This window comes from Brassica napus, chromosome C1 (genome assembly GCF_020379485.1).
Source record: "Brassica napus cultivar Da-Ae chromosome C1, Da-Ae, whole genome shotgun sequence".
Taxonomy (NCBI): domain Eukaryota; kingdom Viridiplantae; phylum Streptophyta; class Magnoliopsida; order Brassicales; family Brassicaceae; genus Brassica; species Brassica napus.
This window is the reverse complement of record NC_063444.1, coordinates 8,045,091-8,061,630: the sequence shown is the minus strand read 5'-3', so window position 1 is coordinate 8,061,630 and position 16,540 is coordinate 8,045,091. Positions and strand designations below refer to the sequence as shown.

Here is a 16,540-nt window from a genome sequence, read left to right as displayed (position 1 = left end):
TAATCTAATCTGCATTTCTTTAATATTTTTTTTACAGACACGTAGTTATATAGGATGTATAGTCTCATTATATAATTACTCTTCATCGTATGTCAACGCATATCTAATTATTGCACTAAATACATAACTCAATCAAAGCCAATTAATTATAATTATAAGAAGCTGAATCCTAAAACTCAATCATACCTTCATGCTTCCTCAATCATACCTTCATGCTTCCTCCGTTTCACAAATAGTATCACTTAGACACTTTTCACGCATATTAAAAAACTTATTAAAATGCATTTATGTTTTTATTAATATCACATATCTAATCAATAGTATTTTAGATAAATTGATTTATTTATAAAATCAATGCATTTTACAATTAATTTTGAACTGAAAAATTGTATAAATTGCATTAGTATTGTAGAATGATACTTTTTGTGAAACAAAAAAAATTAGATAAAGTGACATTTAATATGAAACAAAAATGAAACAAAAGGGAGTAATAATCAGTCCTGATATGTATTATTGCGAAACTTAATACTAAAACAAAGCCTTTTCTCAAAAAAAACTTAATACTAAAACAACTCGATCGTCATAATGTGTTTTGTTGACAAAAAGTGTTGCTTTGACTCTGATACAAACTAATATGAGCTTAATACTAATGTATCGATTAATAATACTGTAGAAGACACGTGATTTGGTTTACTTTGTTGAGCGCGGCTGGTGTACGTGTCACACATACATTACTACATTGATCGTACAGTCAAAGAGAAAGTCAATCTGCATTAACGGGAAATCGGCCAATTCATACATCAACAGCGGGATGCGGTCCCGATCAATACATGAACTCCGGGCCTGTGCAAAAACATACATCAACAACATTTTTATTTAAAATTCATACATCAACTAACACTCTTCGGTCAATACATACATGAACCGTGTTTCCGTTAACTTTATTCTAACGGTGTATTATGTGGATTTAACGTTGGTTACGTGGATTAAATGAGTTTCTTATGTGGATTATCAGAACGGAAAAAATAGAAAACGACGTCATTGTGGGCTTTTGAAAACGCGTCGTTTTGTTTTTTCTGAAACAAAAGTCACTTTCTCACTTTCTTTGTTTGCTGTCGACAACTCAAGAAAAGAATCAGAGTTTGGGAGGGAAGAGAATAAAACGTGATTGAGAGAGAAGAATTACAAAATTAGGTGTTAAGGGAACGATTTAAAGAGCTGAAAATACGTCTAGAAGAGAACATTTGGAATGAGGTAATGTTAGAAAAGATAAAAAATCCGAGAGCTTCTTGATGTTCCCGTATACCCTGTTGCGTGGGAAATTGTTCAAGTTGAGGACGCTGACAATTGGAAGACACATATACGGGAACATCAAGAAGCTCTCGGTTTTTTTCTCTTTTCTAACATTACCTCATTCCAAATGTTCTCTTCTAGACGTGTTTTCAGCTCCTTAAATCGTTCCCTTAACACCTAATTTTGTAATTCTTCTCTCTCAATCACGTTTTACTCTCTTCCCTCCCAAACTCTGTTTCTTTTCTTGAGTTGTCGACAGCAAACGAAGAAAGTGAGAAAGTGACTTTTGTTTCAGAAAAACTAAAACGACGCGTTTTTAAAAGCCCACAACGACGTCGTTTTCTATTTTTTCTGTTATGATAATCCACGTAATAAACTCATTTAATCCATGTAACCAACGTTAAATCCACATAATACACTGTTAGAATAAAGTTAACGGAAACACGGTTCATGTATGTATTGACCGAAGAGTATTAATTGATGTATGAATTTTAAATAAAAATGTTGTTGATGTATGTTTTTGCACAGGCCCGGAGTTCATGTATTGATCGGGACCGCGTCCCGCTGTTGATGTATGAATTGGCTGTTTTTCCCTGCATTAACAAACCTATGTACCAGCGGCGGAGGAAAAAAAAAGTATTTTTTTCGATAAATGGTGTAACTGGTAGTGGTGGTAGGTGCTGTACATAGCCCAATTTATTTTTATATCACTAAATTCATATCAATCAAGCTTTAATACAAATTTCAAAATCACAGTTCTTGAAATAATTTACAGCTGTACAAGTGCTCTGTAGAGCAAAAAATCCAAATCAATTTTTTGGAGCTTTCCATAAAATTCTACAGCAATAAAATCTAAAGCCACATCAAAAAGTCTATAGATTTTTTTTACAGCAAATTTTTTTAAAGTTATAGCCATTACCAATCGGATCCAAAATGTTAAATAAATTACCAGCTTTTCAATTTTTTTACAGAAATACAGAAGAACACAAGAAAAAAAAGCTGAATTTAAACTAAATAGAAGAACATAAGCAGAAAAAATAACTCATGAAAAAAAACTGAGACATAGACTTAAGATATGACAACACCGGAGCAATGACGGACCATAGAAACAGGCGGGAACAAAACGAGAAACCGAGAAAACCCACATGTCACCACCTGCACAAAGAATCACAATCTCAAACCTGCTTACTCACCCAAAATACATCTCTCCGGCAGCATGAGGTAGGTTATACAATCGGCAATACCATCATTCAAAGAGAACAATTAGAGATTCCTGCCTCTAACCAATCCCCCTGGGACCGATACACCCATTTAAGCGGAGACCAAAATAAAGTCGCTGGACAGATTGAGAACTCTACTTCCGGAGAGGCACCCCCAAACAAACAAGAAGACCGAACGCCTAAGTGAAACACATCCTTCACCCACAGACCCAAACTTCTCGCCGTAGAGACAAACCTCCGCGTGGATCCAACAAAAGATAGAGCCGGAAACAGGGAGAGCCATACCGCCAAGAACCCCCCAACGAAGAGAAAATAAACCACAACAACAAGATTTGAAGAACTCAGACACCAAGAGAAGAGATTTCAAAAATGCGCCACAATCAAAGCCCTCTGCAAGAGATCATCTCTACGCGCTACTACCGTAGATCAACGGCAAAACTCAAAGAATGGAGGTGAAGGACCATAGATCCACGAACTTAGGCCCCTAGCCGACCGTGAACAGCGCCTCCACAACAGCCACAGGCCACACTGAGAGGGAGGCAAACCCGAGTCAAGCTACCCGACGCCTCATGCGCCACCGAGCTCGAAGAAGCGACCTCTGCGGAAGCAAAACTCCATTGGACATATATCACAGAGCAAAGACCGGAAACAGGCACGACAAGCAGGAAACCGTCCTCAAGCTTCACCAATAATACCATGTGCCACTCAGATCTAGACTGAGACAACCAGATCTAAACATGGAAACCACAGAAGAAGCTCAACCTCTGCCACAAAGGAAATACATAGAGAATACGGAGATAACGAAGAGAAACCGAAAGACACCGAGGTTTACTCCGGCAACCACCAAAAAGGACACTGCGGTGCCAGAGCAAGATTTGGTGAAGAAAACCCTAGAGAGAGGCGGGAGAAAAGAGATAAGAGCTTTTATATTTTATTTACGAAAAAATGGAGAAAATTATCTTACATGAGTCAAACTGGTAACAAACATATTTTACAAAGGTCACAAGCTTAATTCTTTAGATTTTTAGCCAAGAAGTACATGTAAATTCTCTTTTTTACAAAATTTCATATTGGTGATTTGACCCACATGCCACTATGCTAGCTCCGCTACTGCTATGTATTGTAGTACTTAACGGCAATTAATGCAGTATAATCAGATTTCGTAATGTGATTTATACCGAATAACACGAAAAAACGATCAATAATACTTATAATATATATATATAGGCAATGCTATTAAGGACACAAAACATGTTTTGTCAACATTTATAAGCAAATGCTTTCGGGAGAGGTAACAGGTACAATACGGATATGAGAGAGACTATTTTTAAATTGGCTCTAATTAATCATGCTGAGATATCAAGTAACGTCTCAAATTAAAAGTTTAGAAAAAGAGTGTCTAATAATAGAGAAATGTTCAACTCTAATTAGTACGAGATTTTTGGAAAGAAAATCAAAAGTAAATCCATGCGGTTTCACACGGATTTAAATCTCCGTTCTATTTCCCCACAGATAAATAGAGCTTCAAACTTTGGTAATTGAGGGGGGGGGGGGGAACCGAGATTTAAACTTTCTTTATGTGGGGAAATAGAACAAGGCTTAAAGTACGTGTTAAGCTGGTGTTAAGCTGGTGATATCTGATTACTTCTCAGAGAGAAATAGAGCTTCACCCCGAGTGTTTAATATATAAAGAGATGTCTAATTCTAATTAGTGTGAGATCTTTTGGAAAGGAAATCAGAAGTAAATCCACGCGGATTTGCCTCTTAGGACCAAAGTGGACAATATCGTACTAATCAAACAATAAAGAGTTGGACATAGGCTAAATAAAAACCTAACAAGTGGTATCAGATCTGAATGACGAGATATTTGCAAGAAAATCAAAAATAATCTTTCGAGATATGAATGGAAGGTATGTGGCAGAGATCAAATCAGGAGATCCTGGAAGTTCAATGTGGGACACGAGATGAATGTGGTCCTTAATTTGAGGAGAAAGATGTGAAATATCAAACAAAATCCCACATTAAAAGTTTAAATAAGTAGTGTTCAATATATAAAGATATGTCTAATTCTAATTAGTATGAGGCCTCCTGGAAAGAAAATAAAAAATAAATCTATTTGGGCTTGCTTCTTAGGTCCAAAACGAATAATACCGTACTAATTAAACAATAAAGGGTTAGAACATGGACTAAATAAAAACCCAACAATCATTACCCCAATAAACTATCTGACCATTTTGATTTTTGAGATTTTTTGTGTAATCCGCAAATATCATATGTTGAAGAGCTATAGGTACCTAAACAAAATTTCAAAATTTATTTATTTTTCTGATAAATAATATCTTGACAAACTAATCGCCAATATAACAATGTAATTTTTTGTGTTTATGATGATTTTTAATCAGTGAAATTATTAATTTTCATTAATAAAGTAAATAGTATAGAACACTTTTTCTTTAGGTGAAACTTTGTACAGGATGGTTATATCCCAAAAGCTCATGGGGACATTGCTGCTGCGGGAATTGTGTTGGAGAATTAGTAAGGGCAAATGTCCAAAATAGCACCTTTATAAGTTTATATCACAAAAATAGCACTCAAAAACTAAAATGACCAAAATAGCACCTTTCTAAGTTTATTCTTTGAAAATTTTAATTTTTTTATTTTTCATAATTTGAAATCTTATCCCCAAAACCTCATTTCTCAACTCTAAACCCTAAACCCTAAACTCTAAACTCTAAATCCTAAACCCTAAACTCTAAACCCTAAACCCTAAACTCTAAACCCTAAACCCTAAACCCTAAAACCTAAAATCTAAACCCTAAACCCTAAACTCTAAACCCTAAACCCTAAATCCTAAACCCTAAATCCTAAATCATAAATCCTAAACCCCACCCTTTAACTCTAAACCCTAAATTTGTGACTTTTGATAAAACATTAAGTGCTATTTTTGTGACTTTTGACCTTGAGTGCTAGTTTGAGAACAAAAACTTGATTTAGTGCTATTTTTGTCTTTTTCTCAATTAGTAATGCAAGGATGTGTTTTTTTTTGGAATGCAATCCATATGGTTTTGCTTTGAATGGGATGTTTTAAGAAGCATTTGGTATTTTGAGGGAAATGTAATCAGTGGATAGGATTCAACCTGATATTGCTACCGTAGTTACAGTAACTTTCATGTTTATCTCTCTTACTGATGCAAAATCAATTGGCTCAGGGGAAATGGAACTAATTTAAGGAAATGAGTATTAGTAACACTAGAATGGAACCAAACAAGACCACGCCTATTATCAGCTTGCAGTCACTCAGGGTTTATAGACGAAGGTCTAAGATACTACAACCAAATGGATTAGTTACCGACCATCAAGGCAGGGCTGGTTCAATAGTGTCATGGGCCCTTGGGCAAAAAAAAAAATTATTTTTCAAACTATTATTTTTCTTTAAAAAATCTGATAGATATATGTTTTTTTTTCAAAATATCAGAACTATTTTTAAAAATAAATCTATTGAAATAAAAAAATACTTTCATATAAAATAAATTTTGACCCCTTTTCTTACATGTATTTTTTTTTAAAGTCGGGCCCTTATCTATTAAGAAATAGGAGGACTTGGGCTCGGAGTGGTCGCACCAGTCTCCCCCTATCTAGGCCGGTCCTGCCATCAGGTGCTTGTAATTATGTATTTGTTGACTGCTTGTAATTCTCCAACTTGCATAAGTTTTATATGAAATGGATTCAGACAATGCATGTTACTTACAGCTCATTGTCGAATACATATGCTGGTTTAGGAGGTTGGGAAGAAAACTCTACGGGCTAGGGAAGATAGTGGAGGATATAGCTTTAGAAACGCTTCCTGGTTATATAGTATTATAATGTTCTGTTAGATTCTTGAAGTTTTCCGATAGAGGCTATCTGGTTATATAGTATTATAATGTTCTGTTAGATTCTTGAAGTTTTCCGATAGAGGCTATGTGAGAAGCAAAAAAAGGAAGCAGTTCATTCCTTATGAAATCCAAATACCAACACCACAACAGTAAATTAACAACTCAGAAAATACAAAAGCCAAAAGAAACAAAGGTTAAAAAAGATTCAGAAACTCTTATTATTTGCTCAAAACTGATGAACAAAAGCTTTGAAGAGTAACATCTCCCAAGGAACTCGGAAAAACAGATGGTTGCGCAAAATACTCGAGCTCATTTAGATCAACTTCCTCACAGCAAAAAGACCTTCATGTAACTCACACAATGTTTTGTCCACATCATGCCATATGTTCTGTGATGAACCCATAAAGGAAACAAAGAGAGAACAAACATTTCAGATATTCTCTCTCCATAAAATGCTGTGTGATTGACAAAATGATAATTGGGTTTTAGGGATTAAGAACCTCTGGTAGTTGTCTTAATCATCCAAGTAGTAGTATGAGCCAGCAGACTTTTGCTCCCTGTCTTTAGTCGACTCTAGTTTGTTGATTCTTGGTCTGAAATTGGTGGGATCCCGTCTGAAGGTGATGTTCAGATGCTGCAGGGTAAATATAAATCATTAGGTCCGTTGTTTTCTTGCCCCTACAAAGAGTAATAAGACACTTACGGATAAGAAGAGATTCATCCCAGTGAGCAGTGACTGAGGACAATTTGCAGTACAATCAATGGATGGTTGTCCTTCATAGACGATGACTCGGTCTGCCAGATAGGTCGCCATTATAAAGTCATGCTCAACTACAAATGCGGTTTTCTTCGCATGGAGAATGAACCGCTTGATGACTTTAGAAGCCACAATACGCTGCTCTGAATCGAGATATGCACTTGGCTCATCAATCAGGTATATATCCGCAGGCTGCAAGTAGATTCACAAAAGTTTGTGTATGCATGAGATCACCGAGACAAAACAAAAGAAGCTAAGTTTCTAACACAAAATACTTCACCTTTCCGAGGCACAGAGCTAATGCAACCCTTTGCAACTCTCCTCCTGAGAGATTAACAACTTGTTGATCCATCAGCTGCTCAATCTGCAGCGGCTTCATCACGTCTGACACAAACTGAGGATGCATGTAAGAATCCCGAATCTTCTGATGCAGCAAGTGCCTAACTGAGTTCTCAAACTTGGGACTGATCTTCTGCGGCTTGTAAGAAACATTGAACTCTGGAATCTCTATGTCTGATCCTTCAGTCTCGTCAGGTTTCAACAAACCCGCCTGCAGAAATCATTACCAATAAATACAGGTTTACGAGTGTCCAGCACTTAACCAAAAGAGAGGATGTGATGGAGGAAGAGAGTACCAGCATCCGGATGAACGTTGTCTTTCCTGTACCATTCTCCCCAAGCATTACAATAATCTGAGAGTCGGTGAATTCACCTTCGGAGACTTTCAACCTGAAGTTTCCTTGTGTTTTGGTCATGGTGGGGTACTTGTACCTAGCGTACGACTGTATCTCCTCAGCACTTTCTTGTGGAGTCTCAGAAACCTTCAGAACAAAAGAAGAAGAACCATCAAACACACAACAATGATTGAAGCGACATTAACTGCTGCACCATCAAAAGAAAGTTTACCTTGAAGGTCAGAGATTCATCTCTAAAACGTAGATTCTCAGTGGGAACAAAGCCAGCCAAGAAAATGTTGATTCCTTCTCTGACAGAGAAAGGGAGAGTCACCACACCGTAGGCTCCTGGTTTCCCATACAGACAGCAAATGAAATCCGACAAGTAGTCAAGAACACTGAGATCATGCTCCACCACAATCACGTAGCTGGAAACAGGGGAAAGAAAACAGTGTAAGTGGCTTATCTTATATTATATCCCATTTAGATAAAAAAAAAAAAAAGATCAGAAGATGAACCTATTAGGCCTGAGGAGAGAACGAACAACTTGAGCAGCTTTGAGTCTTTGCTTAACATCAAGGTAACTAGACGGCTCATCAAACATGTATATCTCAGCGTTCTGTATGGCAACAACAGCGATAGCAAACCTCTGGAGCTCACCACCAGATAAATTCACAACATCACGATCAATGACCTGGTTCAGCTCCAGATCAGCACACAGCTCCGCCTTCATGTTTCTCTCGTCCTTCTGGTCTAGGACCTCTCCAACATTGCCTCGAACTGCTTTCGGGATGTGGTCAACATATTGTGGCTTAATAATGGCCTGTCAGACACCGGATACAACAACTTGTGTCATTAAAATGAAACCTAAGCACCCACTAGAAAAAAATGTTTACAATATACCTTTAGATTATCTTCAAGAATACGGGTGAAGTAGTTTTGAAGTTCTGACCCACGGAAGTGAGTCAATATCTCTTGCCAGTCTGGAGGATTCTGCACAAGAAGGAATAATAATTATAAATCAAAATCGTCAAGAGACGCAGCTAACACATAAGAGAAGGTTTATTACAGTGAACCGGCCCAAGTTTGGTTTGAGCTTTCCAGCCAAAATCTTCAGAGCAGTTGACTTTCCAATACCATTAGTCCCAACCAATCCTAAGACCTGCCCTGGCCTTGGAACAGGGAGCCTGGAAGCAAAGAAGAGAGATTCTATTTGTCTTAAAACTAGAAAAAGGATGGATTAAATAATAGACAAACGAACCTGTGCAGCTTGAAAGTGTTTGGCCCATAGCGATGGGTCGTATCTTTCTCTAAGTCTCGGGGGAGATTGATAATCTGAATAGCTTCAAATGGGCATTTCTGCAATTGTAACAAGAGCAGAAGGTGTTTCAGTATCCCAGTTTTGTCTACATGTATATTCGGTATCAGAAAAAAAGCATATGAAGACATACCTTGACACAAATACCGCAACCAATGCACAACTCCTCTGAGATAAAAGCAACCTTGGAACCAACAGTCACCTCAATACAAAGTTTTCCTAAGAATAAAACATAAGTTAATGTATAAGTGGCAGAATGGAACTGAAATTTTAAGAGTTATAACAAAAAACATCACGTCAGTGGTATAAAGTTACAAACTTATGCAGTGAGTAAATGACATAACCAATCAAACACAGTAGAGCATCAGGAAATTCAAATGCAAGAACACAAATTCAAAATTTTGGAAGAACCTGTCTTGACCACAGGACAGCTCTTCTTACACTCTTGGCGACATTTCTTAGGCTTGCAACGGTCTGAGCTCACGATAGCAATACGTGTCAATCGATCTGCCATCTCTCAACGATCTAAAAAAAAAAATCAATAGATTAACTGCCTGACAAAGAATCAATGTCCACAACACAAGCCGATAGCAGAAAAAAAACTAGTTTCAATTGGAAAATCTGCAAAAACTATCACAAGCATGAGCACCAATCTGATAAGAAACCTTCAAGCAGCAACAAGTAGAGAGTAAGCACAAACAATGTTCAAAGGAAACAACTGACAATCAGAGCTAAGAACGATGGATTGATTACTCACTACTCCGAAAAAACAAACACAAAATCAATACTTTGAATAAAAACGATGAAGATAACTACAAAAGGTTGTCACTTTCACAAGGATCAGTGATGGAGAGGAATAAATCCAAAAAACTTTCGATAGAGAATCCCAGATGTTAAACATAACTGCCCAAAAGCTATGTCGGTGACGATAAGATCATGATAAAAGGAAAATTTGATTAGAACCTGAGATTGATTGAGATCGGAGTGGAGAAGCGTGTGCCGATTACTTTTTAAAGGAACCAGCGGAGAGCACACGCACTTTGAGAGAGTTTCACTTTTTGTCTAATTGACAGACCAAACAAAAAAAAGAGAGCTTGGGAGGTAGGGTTTTCAGAAATTATCTGCTTCCGACATGTTTGACCTCGTTTGCTTTACATTGGGCTTGGTCTTGGTCTTGTCTAGTTATGGGCCCAACATTGCAAAATGGAAGTATCTGTTTTTATGGGTCTTGTCTAGTTATGGACAAGAATTATGCAGCTGAGGATGAGAACACAAACATGTAAGTTGTTGAACAACAATCATTTTACTTCAGTGATTGATTCCAGAAATAGCGAATCTCTAGAAAGTAGGGGTGGGCACTTTACCCGATATCCGAATCTGCACCTGAGCCCGATCCGAAAAACCCGAACCGAAATCTGAACCGAAGTAGCAAAATATCCGAACGGGTATTGAATTAGAAGAGATTGGATATTCGAACCCGAACGGGTAATATCCGAACCTGAATGGATATCCGAAGATAACCGAACATATGTATAATTAACCATATATTTCTAGTTTACATCTCTCATTTTATATAAAATATTTATATTGATACTACACATACTTTAAGTTCATATGATATACATAGAATTACGGAGAAAATGATTTGGTACTCACTTAAAATGCATGTCAAACTTTTTATTTTAAGAATTAACAAAAAGTTACATCCAAAATTTAAAAACAATAACCAAATTAATGTCTTTTTTAGTTTCAAAATGTTATGTCCAAATCTATTAATCATTCAATCTATTAAAAATACAAAATTAGTTAAGTGAAAGTTATATTTTTTAAATACAAGAAATTTGAGAAATGAAAATTTTAAAAAAAATTTCAAAATCTAAATATCCGAACCCGATCCGAAATAACCGAACCCGAACTAAAAATACCCGAACCCGATCCGAAGTATAGAAATACCCGAACGGGTTCTATACCTCTATACCGAAATACCCGAAAACCAGAAATACTCGATCCGAACCCGAACGGGTACCCGAACGCCCACCCTACTAGAAAGTGTGGTTTGGAATTGAACCTTTGATTAAAACCTACAAAGGAAAAGATGGAATCAAGTGAGAAGAAGGAACATAAACAAATGAACAAAAGAAAAGGAAGAAAGCTTGAAGTGCAAGTCAATGATGAGAAGAAGTAAGAACCAACAGAGAGGCTAAAGAGGAGTTGAGTTGTGACTTTGGTCGCAAAGAATAAAGTCAAGAAGTAAAGTTTAGTTAGTTTAGTTAAACCAACAAAATGAGTGAAGTGTTGGTTTAAGTCTATAGCTAGGTAGAGTTGTTAGTAGAGGGTAAGGTTTAAAGTTGTTAAGGTGTGTGTAGTAGTAGTAGAGAATAATCTACTATAAGTTTGTGTAAGTTTGAAAAAAAAAAATGAGAAAAGATTTACAATGTAGACAATCAAAGTGTTATCTCTTCTCTCTTCAAGAACAAAGACAAGAGAGTAGTAAGCTTGTGTTATGATGTCCTTTCTTGAAGTTGATAATAGCTTCTCTATTGTAAACTCTACGTTCATAACATATACAATTTGTTTGTTTGTCCACTGAAGTAATAAAAAAGTCAGGGACCAGTTTTGAATATTTAATCACATAATCAATCATACGTCCATTAATGAGGTTCAGTTCCGGGAAGAGCTGGCGTTAAGGCTCTGGAAAAGCTCGGGAAGATGAGCATTGGTGAGTTTTGTTCTCTTGGTGATCTCTTGTTTCCTCTTCTTCTTATGCTTCGGTTGACTAATTGGTATCCCGTACCTCTGTTCAGCAGCTCTCCTCGCTGCAGTGTCTGTCACCGGCTTCAAACCGTACTTCTTTAGCTCCTTCTCCACTTCCAAGCAGTCGCTGGGTACCTCTGTGTCGCGGAACAGAGATTTAAAGTCGTCGTCAACCGTAATCTCGCACTTGAAATCATTTGGGTACGCAATGTCCTCTTGTGAGTTTGATAGCAACCAGATGTCTTCTGAAGCTTTCAGTGCCTACAATAATAACACAAAGACAATTTTGTTGGTTTCAAGAACCAAGTTATTACATGTGTGTCGTTGGTACCTGTAAATCCTCCATGACGTTAGGGTAAGCGTCTTTGAGATCATTTGCGGCAATACCATCAGGGTAATATTTATTTATTAAAGAAAGAAGCTCGCTCTTGTCATTGACATTGTGCTCAGCCTGTGACGACAAGAGAGCAGAGTTTCATGTTAACACAATGATGAAACCTTTTCTCAAACAAGAAAAGGAAAAAATCAATCCACCTTGTAAGAGAACCTTCTCCCGTCGTAATGAGCTTTCGGGTTTTTTCTCATACTATCAAAAACAGCCTTATTGGCGTGCATGTCAACGTAACACCTTTCATTTATTTGCTCTGGCGTAAAGGCTTGCCTTGTCTACAAAATCAAACAAAAGAAGTCAATATCAACTTTTAATTGGAATCATTTATATCTGAAGAAGAAGATATACACAACGAGAACAAGAATCAAACAAACCTCAAAGAGAAGACTAATGACACGCTTGATTTGAGCACCAACAGGAGCTTTTCTGACGTTGTTAATGAGCTGAAGTCGCTCTGTATCGCTAGAAAACTTGACTGGAGCACTAGGTTTGTTGTGACTTATAGCCGCGGCAGGAACGGGCCGACTCAAAGAAGAAGGACCAGCTCTTGAAGAAGCAATGTTTGAAAGAGTAGTTTGGCATTTGACTTGCTGCTTCTTGAAGTTATCTAACTGCTCTTTTAGAGACATCTGACAAGTGTACATAGAAGAAAAAAACGTAACCGAGAGAGCCCTTCAAATTTCAATATGTATATTTAATCATGATTCTGAATGCTGGAATTTTTGATGATCCAGAGTACATAAAGCATGGACATAACATTCTAGAGAAACATTAATCGACCGATCGTGGAGAATCCACAAAACTTACGGTTTCTCAATATCTATAGATTCCACTGAGTTTCGACTCCTCGGAGATCTCAGAACGAGAGACACTAGGGTTTGTTTATCAATAGATTACAAACCTCCCTGATCCGTGATGAACGCTTCTAAAGTTCTTGATTTATAGATGGGGGCGGTGGTGAATATGTCAATTAATTTAGTGGAGAAGTTGAGAATGGGTTTACTGACCAAAAAAGGTTAAAATAAATAACCCTAACTTGTTGACGCAGAGATTGGTTTTGAAAACCCTCGAAGAGTCAGAAACCAAACTTGTCTACGCCCCTCTCTTTTTTTTTGTCAATCACCTTCTACTGCCTCACCTGCCTTAATCAATTTTGCGTTAGGTGTCATTACAAAAGTCCCTATTTCTCTAATAATCTTTCCTTGTCTCTGATCCTTTGGATTCCTTTCCGTACTGCCTGATGATTACTTTGATTTGTTGAATATCCTTCTGAGACTTATTTTTCCTGCTAGTTTGGATTCGGGAGTCAAGTCTTGTCATCTGAGGTCGTATTTTGAGCTGATAGCAGCTCTTTTTTGGTTCATGTGTGGTTTATTGCACGGTCGGTAGCCTTAGCATAGTTTCTTATTAGCATTCTACCCGATGCTGTCCCTGTCTCCCATAACCTTGATATACAAGTTTCTAACATGTTTTCATCTCTCTCTGTTTGCTCTATAGCTGACGCTTCTTTGGCCCCTGAATCACTAAAACGTACATTATTGTGTCCTTTTACTACCTCTAGCTCCTGTTTTTCCTTAAGTCCAACAGCTCTTGCCCTGTTGTTTTTGTATCAAACACAAACCTAACACTGGTTCCTCTCGGGCACTTATTTTGCTAAACCCGATGGAAATATCACTCCCCGTTCAGAAAGCCACCGTTGTGCCCAAGCCTTTTATTAGGTATCTCTCTCTCTATTCCATGAACACTTTTCGATTCGTATATAAGTGTTCAAACAGGACCTGTTTATCAATTTCTTTTTTTTTTTGCATTCCCTATGTTGGTTTGCATTCATTTTCAGGCTGACGAGGCTTTTAGCAAGGACTCTCTATGATGATAATAATCTTACTACGTTAAGCGACAATAAGAAGAAATCTGAAAAAGGTGACAGCAGAGGGAATATCGTTATGGTGCTGGATGCTCTCTTATTAGGTTTGTGTGCCATCTCTTCCACGTTCTATCCCCATAAAGTCTATTAGGTGAAATGAACTTTGTCACAATGGTCTTTTCATTTATGGTATTTCTTTTGTTCTATGCCCGCTAGGCGGCAATGGGTTAGAGAAGAAGACTTGGCAAGAGACTTGAAGAAGAACCCCAAGCAAGTCCGAAAAATATTAAGACACTTTGAAGAAAAACATTTGGTCACGCGTTACCAAAGGAAAGAGGTATACCGTATATGCAGAAACTATGCTCTCTTTCAGATTGGTGTTTTACACTGCCGTTTTAATGATTCTCAATCTTTTCAATAGACTGCAAAGCGTGCGGAGATATATAATGTTGCAGTGGCTGCCACAGCTCATAAGCTCCACACGCAATCGTATTGCTGTCTTGATTATCAACATGTATGCTTCATATCCCTAGTACTTTATTTTTCTGTTTTGCATTTATTTTATTTCATAAAACCAAACTTACCATATATCACTTCTTTTCTCTTACAGATGTATGATACTGCTCGTTTGCGTCTGCAGAAGATTAAAAGGAAACTCAAAGATGAGCTAGAAGATAAGTATACTCTTCAGAAGTATGGCTGTCCTAACTGCAACAGAAAGTAAAACTCCACTACTCTTTTTACTTTATAATAAAATATTTGTATTTATGATGTCACTTAACCTGAATAGATTCTCATTTCTTGTATTATAGATATAGTGCACTAGATGCCCTGAGATTAATTTCTATGGAAGACGATGCTTTTCATTGTGAGAGGTGCAATGGTGTACTTGTTGTGGAATGTGATAAGCTATCTTCCAAAGAAGTTGAAGATGGAGGTGACAATGCAAAGAGACGTCAGCGGCAAAGACTCCAGTTTGCGGAGGTCTGCGTATAAACAAGAAAATGATTTGCATAACTTTTCATGAATAGTTGTTTGTGCGTTGACACAACTGAAAGTAAATTTGCAGGCTCTGATGGATCAAATTAATAGAGTAAAAGACCTACCGTTTCCTGTCTATGAGAGTTTTCCGGAATGGGAGGCTCGTGCAGCTTTGGATGCTCGTGAAAATGGTGACTTTAATACTAATGATCCTTTGATGTCACAGGGTGGTTATGGTTCAACACCGATGCCATTCCTCGGAATGACAAAGGTGATCATTGTTGTTACACTTCTCAATGCATATAGAAGTTGAGGTTCTTTTATTTCTTCATTTGCTAATCTATTTTAGTAGAAATTTTATTTTATTTTTTTCACATATACAAGAAAATATATGTTGTGGCTGTAAAGTTTTATTTTTATTTTTTTGATATTTTTTTTTATCCTTGTTCAGTGTGGTTAGCTTGATTTCTTGAATCTTACATATGGTTAGGTTGAGGTTAACCTTCGTGACGGAAAAGAAGATGGAGTTCCTAGTATCAAACCGATGCCTCAATGGATGATTAGGCAAGGAATGAATCTCACTAAGGAACAAAGAGGAGAGATGAATCAGGAAGAAAAGGTTGGTGGTGTCTCAGAAGGAGAAGTAAAACTTTCTGATGACAATAAACCATCAGCCATGGGAAATGACAATGATACCTATTTGAAGGTACCTTTTGCGAGCTTTTTTTTATTTGTTTAGATCCCTATAGTAGCATCTTGCGAATTGTATTCGGAGAATCTTGATACATTTTAGTTTCAGGAAACTTACTATGCCGCTCTACTGCAGCAGCTAGAGGCAGCTCAAAAAATGAATCAGCAAGAATCTACCCCTGACATTCAATCGGCTACTACATGCTCAGATCGTCAGGTTGGTATGAAGTCCAAACGTGAAGATGAAGAAGATGCTGAATGTGAAGAAGGGTCTCATGTTTCAGGTCAGTTTGAGTTTATTATTACTTCATTTCTAATTCGCTAACTAGTTAGTTGATCATATGAAAGTAATGGGCCATAGATTATAAAGAGAAAGAGTTTATGTCTCTTGATATATGCAAAGATTATGTGATGCTTAGCTTTGTAACTTTTGATGTACTTAATTTTGCAGCAAATGGAGCAGATGTTGAAGAAGAAGACGACGGTGTTGAGTGGGAAGAAGGCTGAAAGCAAATGGATTAAAACCATTGATAATAGAATTAATTAAGCTTAACTGTGAAATGTCATGTACACTATAGTGATTGGTAACTTAATTGTGAATCTCATCATCTGCACCAGTTTTCTCAAATGTTATAACATTTATAAACTTATTGGGAATCTCATCATAAGAGTAGATATGAGACATGAATACAATATCAGCATCTACAACAAGCATATGTATCT

At 37.1% G+C, this 16,540-nt stretch overlaps 4 protein-coding genes across 4 annotated transcripts; 2 read left to right on the top strand and 2 right to left on the bottom strand.

The window, feature by feature from the left end:
• Positions 1 to 6,476: 6,476 nt before the first annotated feature.
• LOC106377074 (ABC transporter E family member 2) lies at positions 6,477 to 10,335 on the bottom strand. The gene is made up of 13 exons (XM_013817233.3): positions 10,101 to 10,335; positions 9,549 to 9,662; positions 9,271 to 9,356; positions 9,081 to 9,178; positions 8,889 to 9,006; positions 8,723 to 8,812; positions 8,338 to 8,642; positions 8,052 to 8,247; positions 7,781 to 7,966; positions 7,426 to 7,695; positions 7,092 to 7,337; positions 6,889 to 7,022; positions 6,477 to 6,776 (listed from the first exon to the last, which is right to left on the bottom strand). The coding sequence occupies exons 2-12, from the start codon at positions 9,649 to 9,651 to the stop codon at positions 6,903 to 6,905; spliced, it is 1,818 nt and encodes a 605-aa protein (XP_013672687.1). The 5' UTR covers positions 9,652 to 9,662; positions 10,101 to 10,335; the 3' UTR covers positions 6,477 to 6,776; positions 6,889 to 6,902.
• Positions 10,336 to 11,666: 1,331 nt separating this feature from the next.
• Positions 11,667 to 13,120, bottom strand: LOC106375153 (general transcription factor IIE subunit 2). The gene is made up of 4 exons (XM_013815033.3): positions 12,657 to 13,120; positions 12,426 to 12,557; positions 12,223 to 12,342; positions 11,667 to 12,152 (listed from the first exon to the last, which is right to left on the bottom strand). The coding sequence occupies exons 1-4, from the start codon at positions 12,924 to 12,926 to the stop codon at positions 11,799 to 11,801; spliced, it is 876 nt and encodes a 291-aa protein (XP_013670487.2). The 5' UTR covers positions 12,927 to 13,120; the 3' UTR covers positions 11,667 to 11,798.
• Positions 13,121 to 13,189: 69 nt separating this feature from the next.
• LOC106373901 lies at positions 13,190 to 16,465 on the top strand. The gene is made up of 4 exons (XM_048745513.1): positions 13,190 to 15,130; positions 15,216 to 15,398; positions 15,618 to 15,833; positions 15,927 to 16,465. Exons 1-4 carry the CDS (start codon positions 14,993 to 14,995, stop codon positions 16,140 to 16,142), a joined length of 753 nt encoding a protein of 250 aa, XP_048601470.1. The 5' UTR covers positions 13,190 to 14,992; the 3' UTR covers positions 16,143 to 16,465.
• On the top strand, positions 13,945 to 14,870 carry LOC125579772. Its single transcript, XM_048743614.1, has 5 exons — positions 13,945 to 14,000; positions 14,120 to 14,272; positions 14,363 to 14,483; positions 14,568 to 14,660; positions 14,757 to 14,870. The coding sequence occupies exons 1-5, from the start codon at positions 13,945 to 13,947 to the stop codon at positions 14,868 to 14,870; spliced, it is 537 nt and encodes a 178-aa protein (XP_048599571.1).
• Positions 16,466 to 16,540: the final 75 nt, after the last annotated feature.